This window comes from Gossypium arboreum, chromosome 7, assembly GCF_025698485.1.
Source record: "Gossypium arboreum isolate Shixiya-1 chromosome 7, ASM2569848v2, whole genome shotgun sequence".
NCBI classification, from domain to species: domain Eukaryota; kingdom Viridiplantae; phylum Streptophyta; class Magnoliopsida; order Malvales; family Malvaceae; genus Gossypium; species Gossypium arboreum.
This window is the reverse complement of record NC_069076.1, coordinates 82,667,142-82,682,910: the sequence shown is the minus strand read 5'-3', so window position 1 is coordinate 82,682,910 and position 15,769 is coordinate 82,667,142. Positions and strand designations below refer to the sequence as shown.

Here is a 15,769-nt window from a genome sequence, read left to right as displayed (position 1 = left end):
CTGTATAGATGGATGCCACTACCCCTAAATATTCGAAGGCTAGGTATGATGAAATCGTGAAGGAAGTCTCTTCCTACTTGAAGAAGGTTGGATACAACCCTGACAAGATTCCATTTGTTCCCATTTCTGGTTTTGAGGGTGATAACATGATTGAGAGGTCTACCAACTTGGACTGGTACAAGGGCCCTACACTTCTTGAGGCTCTTGACCAGATCAATGAGCCCAAGAGGCCTTCAGACAAGCCTCTCCGTCTACCACTTCAGGATGTGTACAAGATTGGTGGTATTGGAACTGTCCCAGTTGGTCGTGTTGAAACTGGTGTCTTGAAGCCTGGTATGGTTGTGACCTTTGGTCCTACTGGTCTGACCACTGAAGTTAAGTCTGTTGAGATGCACCATGAAGCTCTTACGGAGGCGCTTCCTGGTGATAATGTTGGGTTCAATGTTAAGAATGTCGCTGTTAAGGATCTCAAGCGTGGTTATGTTGCATCCAACTCCAAGGATGATCCTGCTAAGGAGGCTGCAAACTTCACTTCTCAGGTCATCATCATGAACCATCCTGGACAAATTGGAAACGGATATGCCCCAGTCCTCGACTGCCACACCTCACACATTGCTGTTAAGTTTGCTGAACTTTTGACCAAGATTGACAGGCGATCTGGTAAGGAGCTTGAGAAGGAACCCAAGTTCTTGAAGAATGGTGATGCTGGTATGATTAAGATGATTCCCACCAAGCCCATGGTTGTGGAGACCTTCTCCGAGTACCCACCCTTGGGTCGTTTTGCTGTGAGGGACATGCGTCAGACCGTGGCTGTTGGTGTTATCAAGAATGTTGAGAAGAAGGACCCAACCGGTGCCAAGGTCACCAAGTCTGCTGCTAAGAAGAAGTGAACCGTGCTGGCTAAACCTAATGAAGTTTCCGCAGATGGAGTATTTTATTATGATAATAATAGTTTGATAGACTTTATCATTTATGATATAGTTGGTCTTTTGCTTGGTTTTGCATGTTATAGTGTGGTGCCATTGTTGTCTGGTAACTGTTCTCAGTATTGGGTGCTTGACAGACGGTGGCATAGCTATGGCAGGTGGTCTCTAGCGTTATCTGGTTTTGTTTAATTTACTACTGTATCTTGTCATTGTCAAGAGGGTGCCCTCTTTGGTTTTCCAAGGTGGCTCGAAACTTTTGTTTATGATTTTCGTTGAAGCTGCGGAATTATTTATTATGAAATCATGCTGTATTTTTTGCGTTTTGGTAGATTTCAGTCTCTAATCATATCATTTTCTTAATTTGCTTTTTGCCTGTAAAAGATAATTGATTTGCTTTCATAAATTAATTATTTGCAAATTTATTAAATAAACTTATTAGATAGCATTAAAATAATGTCATCAATAATCCTAAGCAAGCTCTGGTCAGACACCTAAATACGGATGCATTTTTTCCTCTTCAAATATCGTATGATCAAAATGTACAATCCACCATTTAATTTATCCAAAAAAAATTAAATTAAAAGATCATACCTACTGATATAATTGATACAGGCAATAATGTTTACTTGAGTTGATCGTAAATTATGTTGTTTTCTTTACTATCATATCAATGCATTCGTTATTGAAACCCTTATGCAATCAGTTTTTCCAATTAATAAAGCACCAAATTGAAGTCATTAATTTAACAATTGAATCAATTTGATATTTCTATCATCATACTATTTTTATTAATTGAACAATTGAATTATTTTTATAAACTAAATATTTAGATATTTTAATATACTCAAAATTCAAATGTATTATCTATGTGAATGAAATATGAAATATAAAAGTTAGATTGTTAAAATATTAATCATACAACAAATTATAGAAATATATAAAACCATTTTAATTTTAAATAAGTACAGTTGAAGTATTGTGACTTTGATATCGTTATTTTTTTAACCCTTGACACCCATAAATTTTGAATTTCATACTTTTTATTAAATAATATGTCCAAAATCCATTATCCAATCATTTCGTGATCATCAAAAGACTATATAATGAACTCAACTGCAGTAGGTATCCAGGTATTTACAAAAGTAACAACAATGGGCATCGACTTTAAGGGTCTGTTTGTTTCATTGAAAATGGTTCTTTAAAAATAATTTTTGAAAAATGGCTTACTTTTTTGGAAAAGTTAATATTTTTTGGTGTTCGGATGAATCAGATAAAATATTTTTTATTGTTTGATAGATTTCTTAAAAATATTTCATAAAAGTCGTTTTCAATAAAACAAACATACATTTGAGATTTTGTTATCTTTTCATTATTTAATTGAGTTTATTTTATCTCTATAAATTTATATTTTATGTTGATTTTGCATATATAAAAAATATTTTGTTAAATTCAGTTCATTACAACGTCATTTTTAGTTATATGACTACCAAGTGAGTATTTTTATTTTAAAATGTGGCATCAACAAAATTGACAAAAAATTTATAACAAATGTCAACAATTAGACTTAATTTTCAAATCAAAAGTAGAGGACTAAATTTTGAAAATAAAAGTACAAAGACTAAATTGCAAATTTATGAAGAGTACATAAACTTATTACATATTTTAACCTTTATACTACAAAACATTTATTATTAATATATTTATAATTGTAATAAATATTTATTATTAAAATATTAATATTGAAATTTTAATAATATGTGAATAATATTATTTAAAATTATTATTTTAAAATTTATTATTAAAATAAAATTAAAATATTAAATAATTTATCAAAATAATAAATTAGATTAATAATTTATTATATGACTAAATATAAATAATTAAATATGTATGTTTAATAATACTGAAAAATATAATATTTTATATTAATATTTTTAATATTTTTTAAAAATAAAATTTATTATTAATATAATAATATTAAGCTTGATTTAAATTAATTTTTATATAAAATAAAATTACCTATAGAGGAGCTCTTTTAGGAGAATGGCTTACACTTTTTAAAAGTTGTCAGTCAATTTATAAAAAATGGTTTTTTTTACGTTGACCTAAAAATTATTTTTTGTTGACCAAACTAATTTTTGTAAAACAGATAAAAAAAAATATAAAAAATATTTCCGTAAAACCATCTACATATAAACAAACGAACCCTAAGTTGAATGCCACACTCCTCCCGATAAATTGTAACGATTTATTTGGAAAGCAATGTAAAAAATCATACAAAATTCAATTTTTTCTCTCAAAATATTGTCACCTGTGATCGTATTGCGAAAATATGCAATACGTGTAAAAGGTTCAGAAACTCAATTAATTTAGTCTTCATTTTTTATAATACATAAAATAGTAGATGTGATTAGTTTTGTCGCCAATGTTAGGTTATTATTATGTTTATGAAACATTGAAAGTAAAATTTTAAATTGTGTTGTTGGGAGATTATTATTTTGTAGTTGTTAAATATGTTTTACATATGGCTAATCCTCATTAATTTTTTCTGAATTATTGTTATTAAGAATTGTTAAAATTATTTTTTATTATTAATGTTATATTTGTTGAATATGTTCTATGTATGGTATACGAAAATTGTGTCATTATATACGATTATCATTGTAATAAGTTAGCGATCAAGGTTATTGGAATCATATTATTATTATTAAGAATTGTCTAAATTGTTAAGAGTTTTTTTTAATATTTAGAATATATTATTTGACAACTTCAAAATGACGAATAAATTTTTAGCATTAATCCATTGAAATGGAGATATGTATTTGATTGATATTGAAATCATATTTCAATCAAATACGATTTTCAACATAACTATTAAGAAAAATGTTTTTCTAGACAACATAAAAAGAAAAATCTTGAGAAAATCCTGATTAATAATACTAAGTGCACCAGAAATGGTGTAATACAAGCCCCTTAAGCTCTTGAATTGTCCAAGGGTTCCCAAACCCTTTACAATTCCAACATAGGATCCTCGTGATACACCGGGGGTTGCTCTCCAGCCACTGCTGCTTTGGGAGCGAGCAAACCACTCCCCAAAGATCTAGAAACCACACCATCCATTTGAGTAATTTTAGTTTTCTTAGTAGTGGATTTTGGACCAACCATAACTTTATTAAAGTTAAATAATTAAAATGAATGTATAATAAAATTGTCTAACCCTAAAAACGATTTATAATGATAATGCCCTTTTTGCAAATATTTTATTTTCAAAGTTCAAAATGAAAATTTATGAAAGTTTGATGATCAATTATATAATTCACCCATAAAAATGAGGTTTAATTTATTTGAATTTTTAACTTAATTTAGAAAAAAAAAATCAGGTATAGGTCGTTTTTTCTCAGTGCAATTTGTAAATTGAACTCTAATGCAAAAAGGCAAACATTTAGCTTGCCATTATCAAGTTAAACAAAGATTATGTATAGGTGGATCGGTGTAGAATTACGATTCACATCATATTTTTAAGAATTTACATAATTTAAAATCACTCGATTAATTATATAATACACTGAAATGCTCTTTCTAGAAAATGTAAAATAAGTACAACTTCTTTTTTCTTTGGAATAAGAGTAAATTATACTATTAGTTACTAAATTTTGGGTAAGTTTTTGTTTTGGCTAATTAACTAAAAAAGTTACAATTTAGTTACTAAATTATTTGAAAGTTTTCATTTAAGTCATTAAACTGTTCAAAAGTTTTTATTTAAATCACTTAGCTGTTAAGTGTTTTCTTTGAAGCTCAGCTAGTGAACTCAAGTGACAATTCGACGATCAATATGTTAGATCAATACTCATCGATGAGTAAAAAAATATACCTCAAATCTAAGTCGATTTGACTGCTAACGTCGGAAGTTGGAGAAAAAAACTATTTGAATTTTGATTTGTAAGTTTGTGATGCTCAAATCTGTTTCATGAAAAAATTAAACCATAGAAAAGAAGGAAAAATAGAGTTTTCAATTGGTGCAGACAGTATTAACAGTGAAAATCATATAACATCGATTTTAATAGTTCAATTACTTAAATAAATGTTTTAAAATAATTTAATAATTAAATTGTAATTTTTTTTAATTAAGTTACTAATTACTGTCCAGGTTAGCATAAGTGGTTAAGATTCTGACATTTTGTGTGAACCCACTAATTATTATCTTTTGTTGCTTTCAATTTATTAAAATGAGAGATTTAAGACAACCCCATTGGATAAAAATGGTGCAAAACCTCAATATTAAAATATTAGAAAATAGAAACTGAAACAAGGGGATGGGTTAAACAAATTACTTGAGGAGAAAATAATTATCTCGGATTTTTGTCAATCTAAAAAGAATAATTACTTCATTAGGTTGAGTTCTCTCTGTAAGCCAAGAGTGCTTTGCCAAAAGAGTCCTAGAGAATGCAGTAACTGCTGCAGCTTGGGATGGAGGAGAGCAGTGACGTTGTCAGGGAGAAAAACGATGAGATCTCGTTACTGGCAGATGAACTCATCCAATTATCTGTCAAGTGTTCTTTACTGGTACCAAATGAGAAACGTACTTTGATCTGTTCAATATAGACAAAGAAGGCCTATAATTCGGAAAGTTTTAAAGCACAAATGAAGAGTTTATGGAAGACGAAGAGGAAGTTTGAGATCCAGCTGGTAGGTCAAAATCTTTTTCTAATAGTGTTTGATTTAGAAGATGTCTTGGAAGCAATAATGGAAGGGCGACCATGGCTATTTCGTAAATGTCTGGTTTTATTTGATCGGCTAACCAAATCGATGGAGAGAAATCAGATCCGACTATATTCTTCACCGTTCTAGATTAAGTTGGGTTTGTGTTCACCAGAATTTGATAAGAAAGATTTGTTACATGCCATCGGGGTCACTTTTGGAGGAGTACTCAGATCTAAAATTGCTGGGGAGTTGTACCGTTTAAAAATAAATCTGGATGTCCAGAAACCACTACGGAGAGGTATCTTTGTTTCAATTGATGATAAGAATATGTCATGGTTATCTTTCAAATATGAGAAATTACCAGTTTTTTGTTTTGGATGTGGAAGAATGGGGCATAGCCTCCATAATTGTGTTAAACTGGACCCTGCAGAAAAGAATAGAATTAGTGTTGATCCACCATATTCTCTGGCATTAAAAGCTGAATCAAATCAAATGGGGAAGGAGAGCTTGAAATTTAATCTTCTATCAAAGAAGACGGTATCTCAATGTTCTTATGTAGGGTTCATAGAGGTGATGGCCGATAATGGAAAAAATTCTGGCGAAGAGAATACTTTGAAGTGGAAGTCTCCAAACGCTTTAAAATTGGAGGATTTGCTGGAAACATTCAAGAGATAGGAGGAAGATTCTAACATACAGGAAACAGGAGAGATGTGTGAAAGCCAAAACACGTTGGAAATACTTTCAACTTCAGACAAAAAATCTAGCTGGAAGAGAATTGTACCTAGGAGTATGCCAATCCAAACGAAGGAAGACAGTATTATGGGAAAAAGGAAATATCCAGAATCTGATAGTAGCAACAGTAGCACCAGAATCCCGAATGTAGATAGAGCAAAAATAATAAAACATGCAGAAACAAATGGTCGAGTTGAAAATCCCGTAGATGAGAGTGGTGGAAATCTGAAACAGGACGATGTGCCAAAATTTTATGAATCGGCGGCTGCCAGAAGGCATGCCGACCGAACATAATGAAAAACATAAGCTGGAATGTCCGTGAATTGGGGAGTCCATGGGCAGTATGGAGGCTGCGACATTGTTAAAGCAGGATAATCCTCAAATGGACTTCTTAATGGAGACAAAAGTTGATAAGACGCGCATGGAGAAAGTTAAGAGGAGTTGTAGGTTTTTGAATGGAATTGATGTTGAAGCGGACGGTTCTTGCGGGGGATTAAGTTTAGCTTGGAAATCTAATATCATGGTTCAGTTGAGGAGTTTCTCAAAAAGCCACATTGACGTAATGATAACAGAGCAAAATGGACAAGAGGATTGGAGGTTTACAGGGTTTTATGGGTCACCTTATCTAAATAACAAGAATTATTCATGGAATCTGTTAAGAAAGTTGAGAGAAGAGCAAAACTATCCCTGGCTAGTATGTGGAGATTTTAATGCAATCTTGTACTCTTTTGAAAAAAAAAGGTGGTCTACCTGCAGAGCAGAGAAGAATGGAGGCTTTTCGTAAGGTTCTCGAAGATTGTCAACTAATGGACATTGGTTACTCTAGGGCCTCGTTCACTTGGGAAAGAGGGAATCTACCAAAAGCAAACATCAGAGAAAGACTCGATAGAGGTGTGGCAAATGAAAAATGGATGAATCTTTTTCCTTTTGGGGGCATTCAACATTTACCCTACTCAATGTCGGACCATTGTCCTCTTCTTCTTAACACGATCTCGGATAATAATCATGTGGCAAACTACAATTTCAAATTTGAGGCGTGGTGGACCATTGAAGAATCTTTTGAGCAAAAAGTTAAGAAATCATGGGAATCATATACGGGCTCATTAATGGAGAAGCTGGAGAGGTTGCAAACTAGCCTGAAGAAATGGGACATCTCAATTAGAAAAGGCAAAGCGAGTCTTAGAAAGAAATTAACGAATGAGTTAGAATTGCTGATGAATAGAGAAAGGGATGATGAAACGATGGAAAAAATAATCGATGCTAAGATCCATCTTGTACAAGCCCAATTTTGGGCCCAAAACCCCTAAACCCAAACTAAACAAATAACTACCCATAAACCCAACAGACCCAAAACCCCTAAATAACTACCCATAAACCCAACAGACCCAAAGCCCACTAAAGACCCAAAACAAATAACCTAGCCCAATACATTAAAGAAAAATAAAAGAAAACCTAAAACCCTAGCCGTTCAGCACATGCTCCCCATCCCATCCACAGTCTTTGCTGCAGACCGCCCCATCAAGTCCACCGCCACAAGCACCTGCGATGCATTAACAAGACAAGACAGAAAGCAAGAAGCAAGTTGTAGAAAAAACGCCTATAAAAGGCTGAATCCATTTGTAACATTCGGCATTAGTGAAATAAGAACAACATTTTGGTTTTAAATACAGAACACAAAAACAGATCCAAAGATAAGCATAAAGTCGCAGGGAAAATAGAGAAGGCAGTCCAAAGATTTCGAGCCGAAGGTTTATCCATCTTCTTTTCATTTTTCCTTATTTCGGACCCATTCATACATATCTTTCTCTATTTTATATTAAAAAAAACAGCATACACAAATATATAAAAAAATAAAAAAAAATACCCATTTTCAGATTTTCGACCACACAAGACGATGGCGTGACGGTGGCGCACTGCTGTTCTGCGATCGGCTCGTGGCGGCCCCGCCGGAATCGCCTCTCCCTCTCTCTCCCTTTTTTTTTTCTCCTCAGCAGCTAAAATGAAATTTTTAGAAATTTTCAGGCTTTTATTGCCTACCAAAACAGCACCGTTTTGGTGCCCAGTCTAAAACGCAGAAACGACGCCGTTTCAAGCAATGACCCGAGGACCCGACCCGCCTATGCCCAGGATCCGCGTGTTTTTGGACTGAGGGGTTATTTGCGCCCTCAGTCCTTCTGCTTTTCCAAGGCTTTACAATTGAGTCTTATTTAATTTTAATTTGGCCCTAAAATTTACTTCGTTTTCAATTTGGTACCTTTGCGAACTGCGCCGTTTTAGTAAATCGGGATATTTACTCCTTTGGTCCCTCCTGATTGCTCGCGTGTTCAAATTAATCCCCCTTTTCCTTCATTTATTTGAAATTCGCCTCAAAATTCCATTGATAATTCAATTTCATCCCTTTTATTTTTACTTTTCCTCATTATTCTAATTTAATTTTAATATTATTTATAATATCATATTTTATTATTGTTTTATTTTTATTAATAGTTCATTATTATCATTTTATTATATATATATATATATATATATATATATTATAAAGTATTATTAATAGTTTCAATATTATTCTTATTAACGCATATGTATGTTAATATTATATTTTGTCTATATTTTTAATTTATTTTATATAGGTATATATATATGTATATTCCTCCTTTTATTACCATGTATATAATTTAATATATTATGTGTATGTTTTGTTTTGTATACTATATATATATTACGTATATGCCTTTAATATTATTAGGTATTTATTTATATATATATTTATATAATATTATTAATAATTGTTTTTCACATTATTACCATTTCTAATATATATATGTATGTATCGTATATGCCTTTATATATAGTATGCATACATCGTCGTATTATTAATTATATGTATATCTATTTTCAATGTATGTTTATATAATGTTTTTGTATTATCATTATCTTTGTATTGTTACTATCATTATTATATCTTTCATTGTCATCACTATTGCATTATTGCTTTCACCATTATTATTATTACTAACATGAATATATATATACTATATATTTTCATTATATTACGTATACGTTTTTATATGTACGCTATGCATATGCATTTTAAATATTGTATTAATATTACGTACATATATACTTTTCTCATATATTTCTTATTACTTCTATTATTATGTATGTATCTCTTTATACATATATATATACTACTGTCGTTATATTTATCATTTTATTTTACCATTTTTGTTACATTTATCAATTTATTTGCTTGCGTATTTTTATTTACTATTGCGTATTTTGTTACATTCACATATTTCTAACCTTCAATACTATTTTATCTTTTATACTTGCTCATATTATTATCCTTGACAGTCACACCTATTATTATGTTCTTATACGTGTTAATACCATATTATGCTATTATGTCTTACAATAATTCGCGTTACTTTTTGCTCAATATATTAAAACAATACTTTCATAAAAACAAAATCCGTTATCAAGTACTCGTGCCCTAACTTACCGGATTTTAATTTTTCTCATTTAACCTAAATAACGGAGTATTCTTTTAAAATCACAATATAAGTCTTAAAAATACTTATTTTCTGAGATACGAAACGTGGTGCCTTAACTTACAAGGTATGACACTTTAATACTTCGAAACAAGATCTTTTACAAGTAAAGGCAATGTTGATTGTTCGAAAATTCAAAAAAACATACCCTAACTTATTAATCTCGATCTCCTTCGTTCACTCTAATTAACCGAATACCTTTCTAAAAGAGGTCAAAATATATTTATTTTAAATAAAAAGCAAACTCATTCTCAAATGTTCAAGACTATATCCTAACTCACTGAATATAACATGTCGTTACCTTGAGACGAAGATATCTTTGAAATTTCAATGATCACTTTACAAAAAAAAAAATCGTATCTTAAATTCTTTTAAATTTTCAATCTTCAACACTAAGACACTAATTAATTAAATACCAATTTCAAACATATCGAAGGTGCTAATCCATCCTCATACGTAACTGACTCCAAAATCTAATTTCTTGATTTGCGTAGACCAAAATTTTTATTTAAATATATCAAATTATTTATTAAAAAACCACTTCAACGAGATGACCCAATCACACCTAATCAAAAAAAATTAGTGACAACTCTCAATTTTTGTGTTCATTTTCCAAATCAATTCCCGTCATTTTTCAAAAAAAAAAAATGGTTACATCACATCTTAAAATGGAAATTGACAAACATGAAATGTATTGAGAACAAATGGCAAGAGTAAATTGGCTGAAATTAGGATACAAAAATTTTGTTCTTTATCATAAGTTCGCCTCAACTTGAAAACGAATAAACATAATTTCCATGTTGGAGCTGGAGGGTGGAAAGGAAACTATGGACAGCTTAGAAATTATTGAGGCTGCAACGATATTTTTTCAAAAGTTGTTTACGTCAAACGGAATTGGCGATTTGTCTCATTTGCTAATGGGTGTTAGTATTTCTTATGATTTAAATACTAAACTATCGTCTTCGTTCATTGCAAAAGAAATTAAGACAGCTTTACAGGGGATGCGGTCTACAAAAGCATCGGGTCCCGATGGTTTTCCAACGTTATTTTTTCAGAGGTACTGGCACATTGGGGGAAAAGACGTCGAAAATTTTTGTTTGGAATTTTAAATTCTGACCAGAAACTTGAATTTTTCAATCAAACAGACATTGTGCTTATTCCAAAAAGTCCAAATCCCAGAACACTAGTTCATTTTAGACCTATAAGCTTATGTACGGTTATCTACAAAATTGTGGCTAAAGCAATAACAAATTGTCTTCAAGATGTTATTGGGAGATGTATTGATCAAGCACATAGTGCTTTCGTTCCCGGGAGATTAATTTCGGATAATGTTCTAGCTTATGAAATCCTACATACTTTTCGCCAGATGGGAAAAAGGGATATATGGCAGTGAAACTTAACATGAGTAAAGCTTATGACAGTCAAATGGGGTTTTCTTCAGGCCATAATGTTACAGATGGGATTCACAAGAGACTAGGTGGCACTTGTCATGAAGTGCATTACTACAACCTCGTATAAAGTAAATATTAACGGAAGTAGGGCAAGAATTTTTCGACCAACTAGGGGGCTTCGACAAGGTGTTCCTCTTAGCCCTTTACTTTTTCTTATGTGCAGTGAGGGTTTCTCATTATTGATGAGATTGGAAATGGGGGAAGGGCTATTAAAAGGAATAAAGACTAGTAGAAGAGGCCTAGAGATTTCCCACCTTTTTGCAGATTGCATTCTGTTTGACGAAGCAACAACAAGGAAAGCAATGATGATGAAAGAAATATTACAGAATATAAAAGCTGTTCAGGCCAATGTGGAAATTTTGAAAAATCAACAGTATTTTATAGTTCGATTTCAAAAGGACACATAAAGAACGAAATTTCAGAGTTGCTAGGAGTAAGGGTTTCAACAAACTTGGAGAAATACTTGGGGCTCCCTCGCATGGTTGGCAGAAGAAAGGAGTCTTTTCAAAACCTTAAGGATTTCTTGGAAAATTGAAGGATGGAGTGGTAGACTATTATCACAAGGGGGAAAGGAAATCTTCATCAAATCAGTTCTTCAGGCAATACCTACCTATGCTATGTCTTGTTTCTTCCTACGAAATTCATTGTGCGGAGAATTTCCAATGATTTTCGCTAAATTCTGGTGGCAAAAAAGGTATGGAAAGAGAAGTATTCATTGGTGCCAATGGAAGCACATGTGTCACCCTAAGGAAGAATGTGGACTGGGCTTCAGGAATATGTCTCAATTTAATATTGCGCTTTTAGCAAAACAAGGGTGAAGGCTTATAACCAATCCAGATTCTTTAGTTACGAGAGTTTTTAAAGCGAAGTACTTCCCGAATGAGGATTTTTTAAATTCATGTTTGGGGAATAAAAACTCGTATGTTTGGAAAAATATATGGGCGACAAAGGGTATCTTGGCAAAAGGCCTTTGTTGGAAGGTGGGTACGGGATTGAACATTTCTATTGCCAACGATGCATGGATTCCAGGTGCAATTAAATTTATATTATCCTCGGTTCCTTTTACTATGACAGATTTTAAAGTTGCTGATTTGATTAATAGTGCTGAACGTAAATGGAAAGGAGAGTTAATTGTTGATACCTTTGAGGAAGAAGAAGTAGCAGGATCCTTCGTATCCCTCTGGCGAGAGAGCCTCACGATGATTTCATGGTGTGGAGTGGTGAGCCGTCGGGAGAATTTTCAGTGCGGAGCGCCTACAAACTATTACAGATTTCGGATCCTAGAGCTTATGCTTTACAAAACATCTATAGGGATTTTTACAAAAAAATATGGCTCCTAAAACTACCTACAAAAATAAAAATTACAATCTGGAAACTTTCATGAAATTATTTGACAACTCGAGTGAACATGCAGCACAGGAAGTTAGTGTCCAACTCAGTTTGTCCCCGTTGTAATGCAGGAGCCGAGACCATGGATCATATTTTTAGAAAATGCCCTATTTCAGTTTCAGTATGGAGTGTATTAGAAATCCCAAATATTCTACAGGATACAGATTTAGAGTTCATACAGTGGGTCACTTGGATTTTTACCCATTACTCTCCTCCTCAAAATAGACGAATCGGTTGTGCGTTATGAGCCATCTGGGGAGACAGAAATACTCAAATCCATGATAAAGTCAGTAGAAATGGTCAGGATATAGCAGCCTTTGTAAAAAACTATATTAAAGAACTTGATGGGGTCGAATCAAGAAACTCAAAAAACTGGAAGGAGGTTGAGAAATGGAAACACCCACCGGGACAAGCGGTAAAAATCAACTTTGATGGAGCATATGATGCGAGACTCTTCCAATCGGCTTCAGGGATTGTGGTTAGAAACAGAGAAGGAGATGTTCTCCTTTCTTGCTCGAAAATTCATCAAGAAGTCCCCTTCGCTTTCGCTGCGGAAGCGATCGCTTGCAGGAAAGCAACCCATATAGGAATCAAAATGAAAAGGTCAGACATTATCATTGAAGGAGATTCGCTATCGGTTATTAAAAAATGCAAGATGGAAAGACACGAAAAGTCACAGATCGGGGCATTTATTCATGATATTAAGCAGGCAACATCTAGATCAAAGCATCTCAGATTCGAACATACTCCAAGATCATCAAATGGCCTAGCACATATACTAGCAACAGAAACTTTGAAGACGCAAGAAGAGATATACCTGGTTGAAGGAGTTCATCGATTTGCAGAACTGCAGAAGGTTACTGACAGTGAACGAGAACCAGATTGAAGATAAGAGAAGATGAATGGGACAAGGGGAAATGTTTTTCAAAATGAACAGATGAAACGTCTTTTGGTGATTAAAACCCCCTCATAAATGAAATGCCTTGAGAAATGGAGATGACAGATAGATGAAGTGACAGGCATCAGGATTTTCTGATTAGGCATATCTTTGGTTGAAAATAGCTGTTCGTCTAGAGTTTTCTATCTTCTTAGACTTTATTCGGGCCTAGTTACACTTGGGCCTTTTTTCATTTTTTTTTTGTTTTTACTTTATTTTGGACTGACTTGTTTTTCTTTTATTTTGTGATTATAGAAGCCCAATCTGAATTTTAATAAAAAAAAATTTATCTCGGATTTCCATAAAACTTGAATCAAAACCAAAATGAAGAGTGACAGTGTTTTGTAGTGCTGAGAAAAAAACCCGACTAAATTAAGAAATCGAGCCGAGCCACAATTTGGTTCAATCAGTTAAATGATGTTATTAAATCGTATTAATTTGGTTTGGTTTCTATTTATTTTATTTGACATTAAAACGTCTAAAAAAAAGTTTAATATATTTTTTTTTTACATATAAGTTCAATATATAAATTGATTTAAAACCCAAAACAAAACCCATTGCTTCTAAATTCTATTAGTTTTTCACGAAATTATTGTTTATTTATTATTATTGTTAAAACTTCCAAGAATTCAAGTGTTCGTATCTTTTTTTTTTATTATGTATTGGGCAGTGACAAACTAGGAGACTGGCAAGGGCCTCGACCTTCCATAAAATGAAAAATTTCTATTTAAGTCTCTTAAAATTTTAAATTTGTAATAGTAAAATTATACTCTAGTCCCCCCAAAAAAATAAAAATTTGATCTAACCCTTTAAAATTATAAAAGATATAGACTATTAAAATGTTAAAATTGTATTTTTACTATCGTAAAAATATACAATTTAATTTCGGCCCCCTAAAAATTTTTCTGATTTCACCCCTAGCACTGGGTTCATTTTCTATTATTATTGTCGCTAAAACTTATAATATTTTAATTATCATTATTAACATTTTCAAGTTGGGTTGTTATCATTGCACATTAAAAGTTATAAAGTATAAATAATTTAACATTTGATTATGTTGAATAAAAATTAAAAATATGACTAGACTACACAATAATTGATGCATTCATGAAGGATGGAACTTTTTATCACTCCCCTATATCAGAAAAGGAGGCTACAACAGGATCATCTTTGTCCGACTTTCCTCTCCACCAAACATAGGGAGATCGGGAGAGGAAGAGATGGAGATCCATGGGTCCCTACTGACCAGGTTCATCGTCCTCATTCTCGTTCCAATAGCTAATCATCTATGCGGCTTCAGATCCAGTCTGGTATCAATGAAAGTTTAATTAAATTTTTAATAAACATTTATAATTATAGATTTTACAAATTATTTTTAGATAAATATATTAAATGAAATTTTATGTATAATTAAAAAATTAACATTGTCAAATAATGTCTGAAAAACATAAAACAAAGATAATTTTAACTAACTAAAATTGAAAAATCTAAATCCAAAGAGAATTTTATCTAAATAAGGTCCAAAATCTCAAAACCCAAAAATAATATGGAAATCCAAACCAGTTTAATATAATTAAATAATAATCAATTTTTTATATCCACTGATTGGATTTGGTTAAAAAAAATCAAATATCCCAATTCAATTTAAAAAGACTGAATGGATCTCACTCCTAATTAGAGGTGAGTATGGGTCAAGCCACCTGCCCGGCCCGAAGGCACGCCCAAAATGTGAGAGGGTTTGGACAAAAATATAGGCCTGAAAAATGAGCTTGGACAAAAAAATAAGGCCTGTTTAAAAAATAGGTCGGGCCTCAGGTAAGACATTTTTTGCCCAACATTGGCCCAGCCTAGCCCGAATTCACTAAAGGACAAAAAATTTGATTTTTTTAAATATTATTTTCTTGTTATTTTCTCCCTATTTTACTACCATTTTACTATTATGTTGCTACTATTTTGTTGCTATTGTTTGGATATTGTATAAAATTTATTTTATTGTTAATTTTGTTATTATTTTAAAGACATTTGTTAATTTTGTTATTATTTTAGAGACATTTGCTTGTTAAGTTGCATGTATCTTAGTGT

The 15,769-nt window shown here is 32.1% G+C and overlaps 1 protein-coding gene and 1 long non-coding RNA gene across 51 annotated transcripts in view; one reads left to right on the top strand and one right to left on the bottom strand.

The window, feature by feature from the left end:
- The window catches only part of LOC108483013 (elongation factor 1-alpha), a 102,156-nt gene extending 100,929 nt beyond the window's left edge, over positions 1 to 1,227 (top strand). For all 50 annotated transcript variants that reach the window (XM_053030399.1, XM_053030364.1, XM_053030358.1 and 47 more), the window contains exon 4: positions 9 to 1,227. In XM_053030399.1, coding sequence (XP_052886359.1) covers positions 9 to 890 — 882 coding nt within the window. In that variant the 3' untranslated portion in view covers positions 891 to 1,227. The remainder of the gene's footprint in view (positions 1 to 8) is intronic.
- Positions 1,228 to 10,109: 8,882 nt separating this feature from the next.
- Positions 10,110 to 13,815, bottom strand: LOC108456841 (uncharacterized). Its single transcript, XR_008285985.1, has 4 exons — positions 13,568 to 13,815; positions 13,155 to 13,313; positions 12,952 to 13,002; positions 10,110 to 12,857 (listed from the first exon to the last, which is right to left on the bottom strand). It is a non-coding gene; the product is annotated as an uncharacterized LOC108456841 (long non-coding RNA).
- Between the last annotated feature and the right edge of the window lie 1,954 nt (positions 13,816 to 15,769).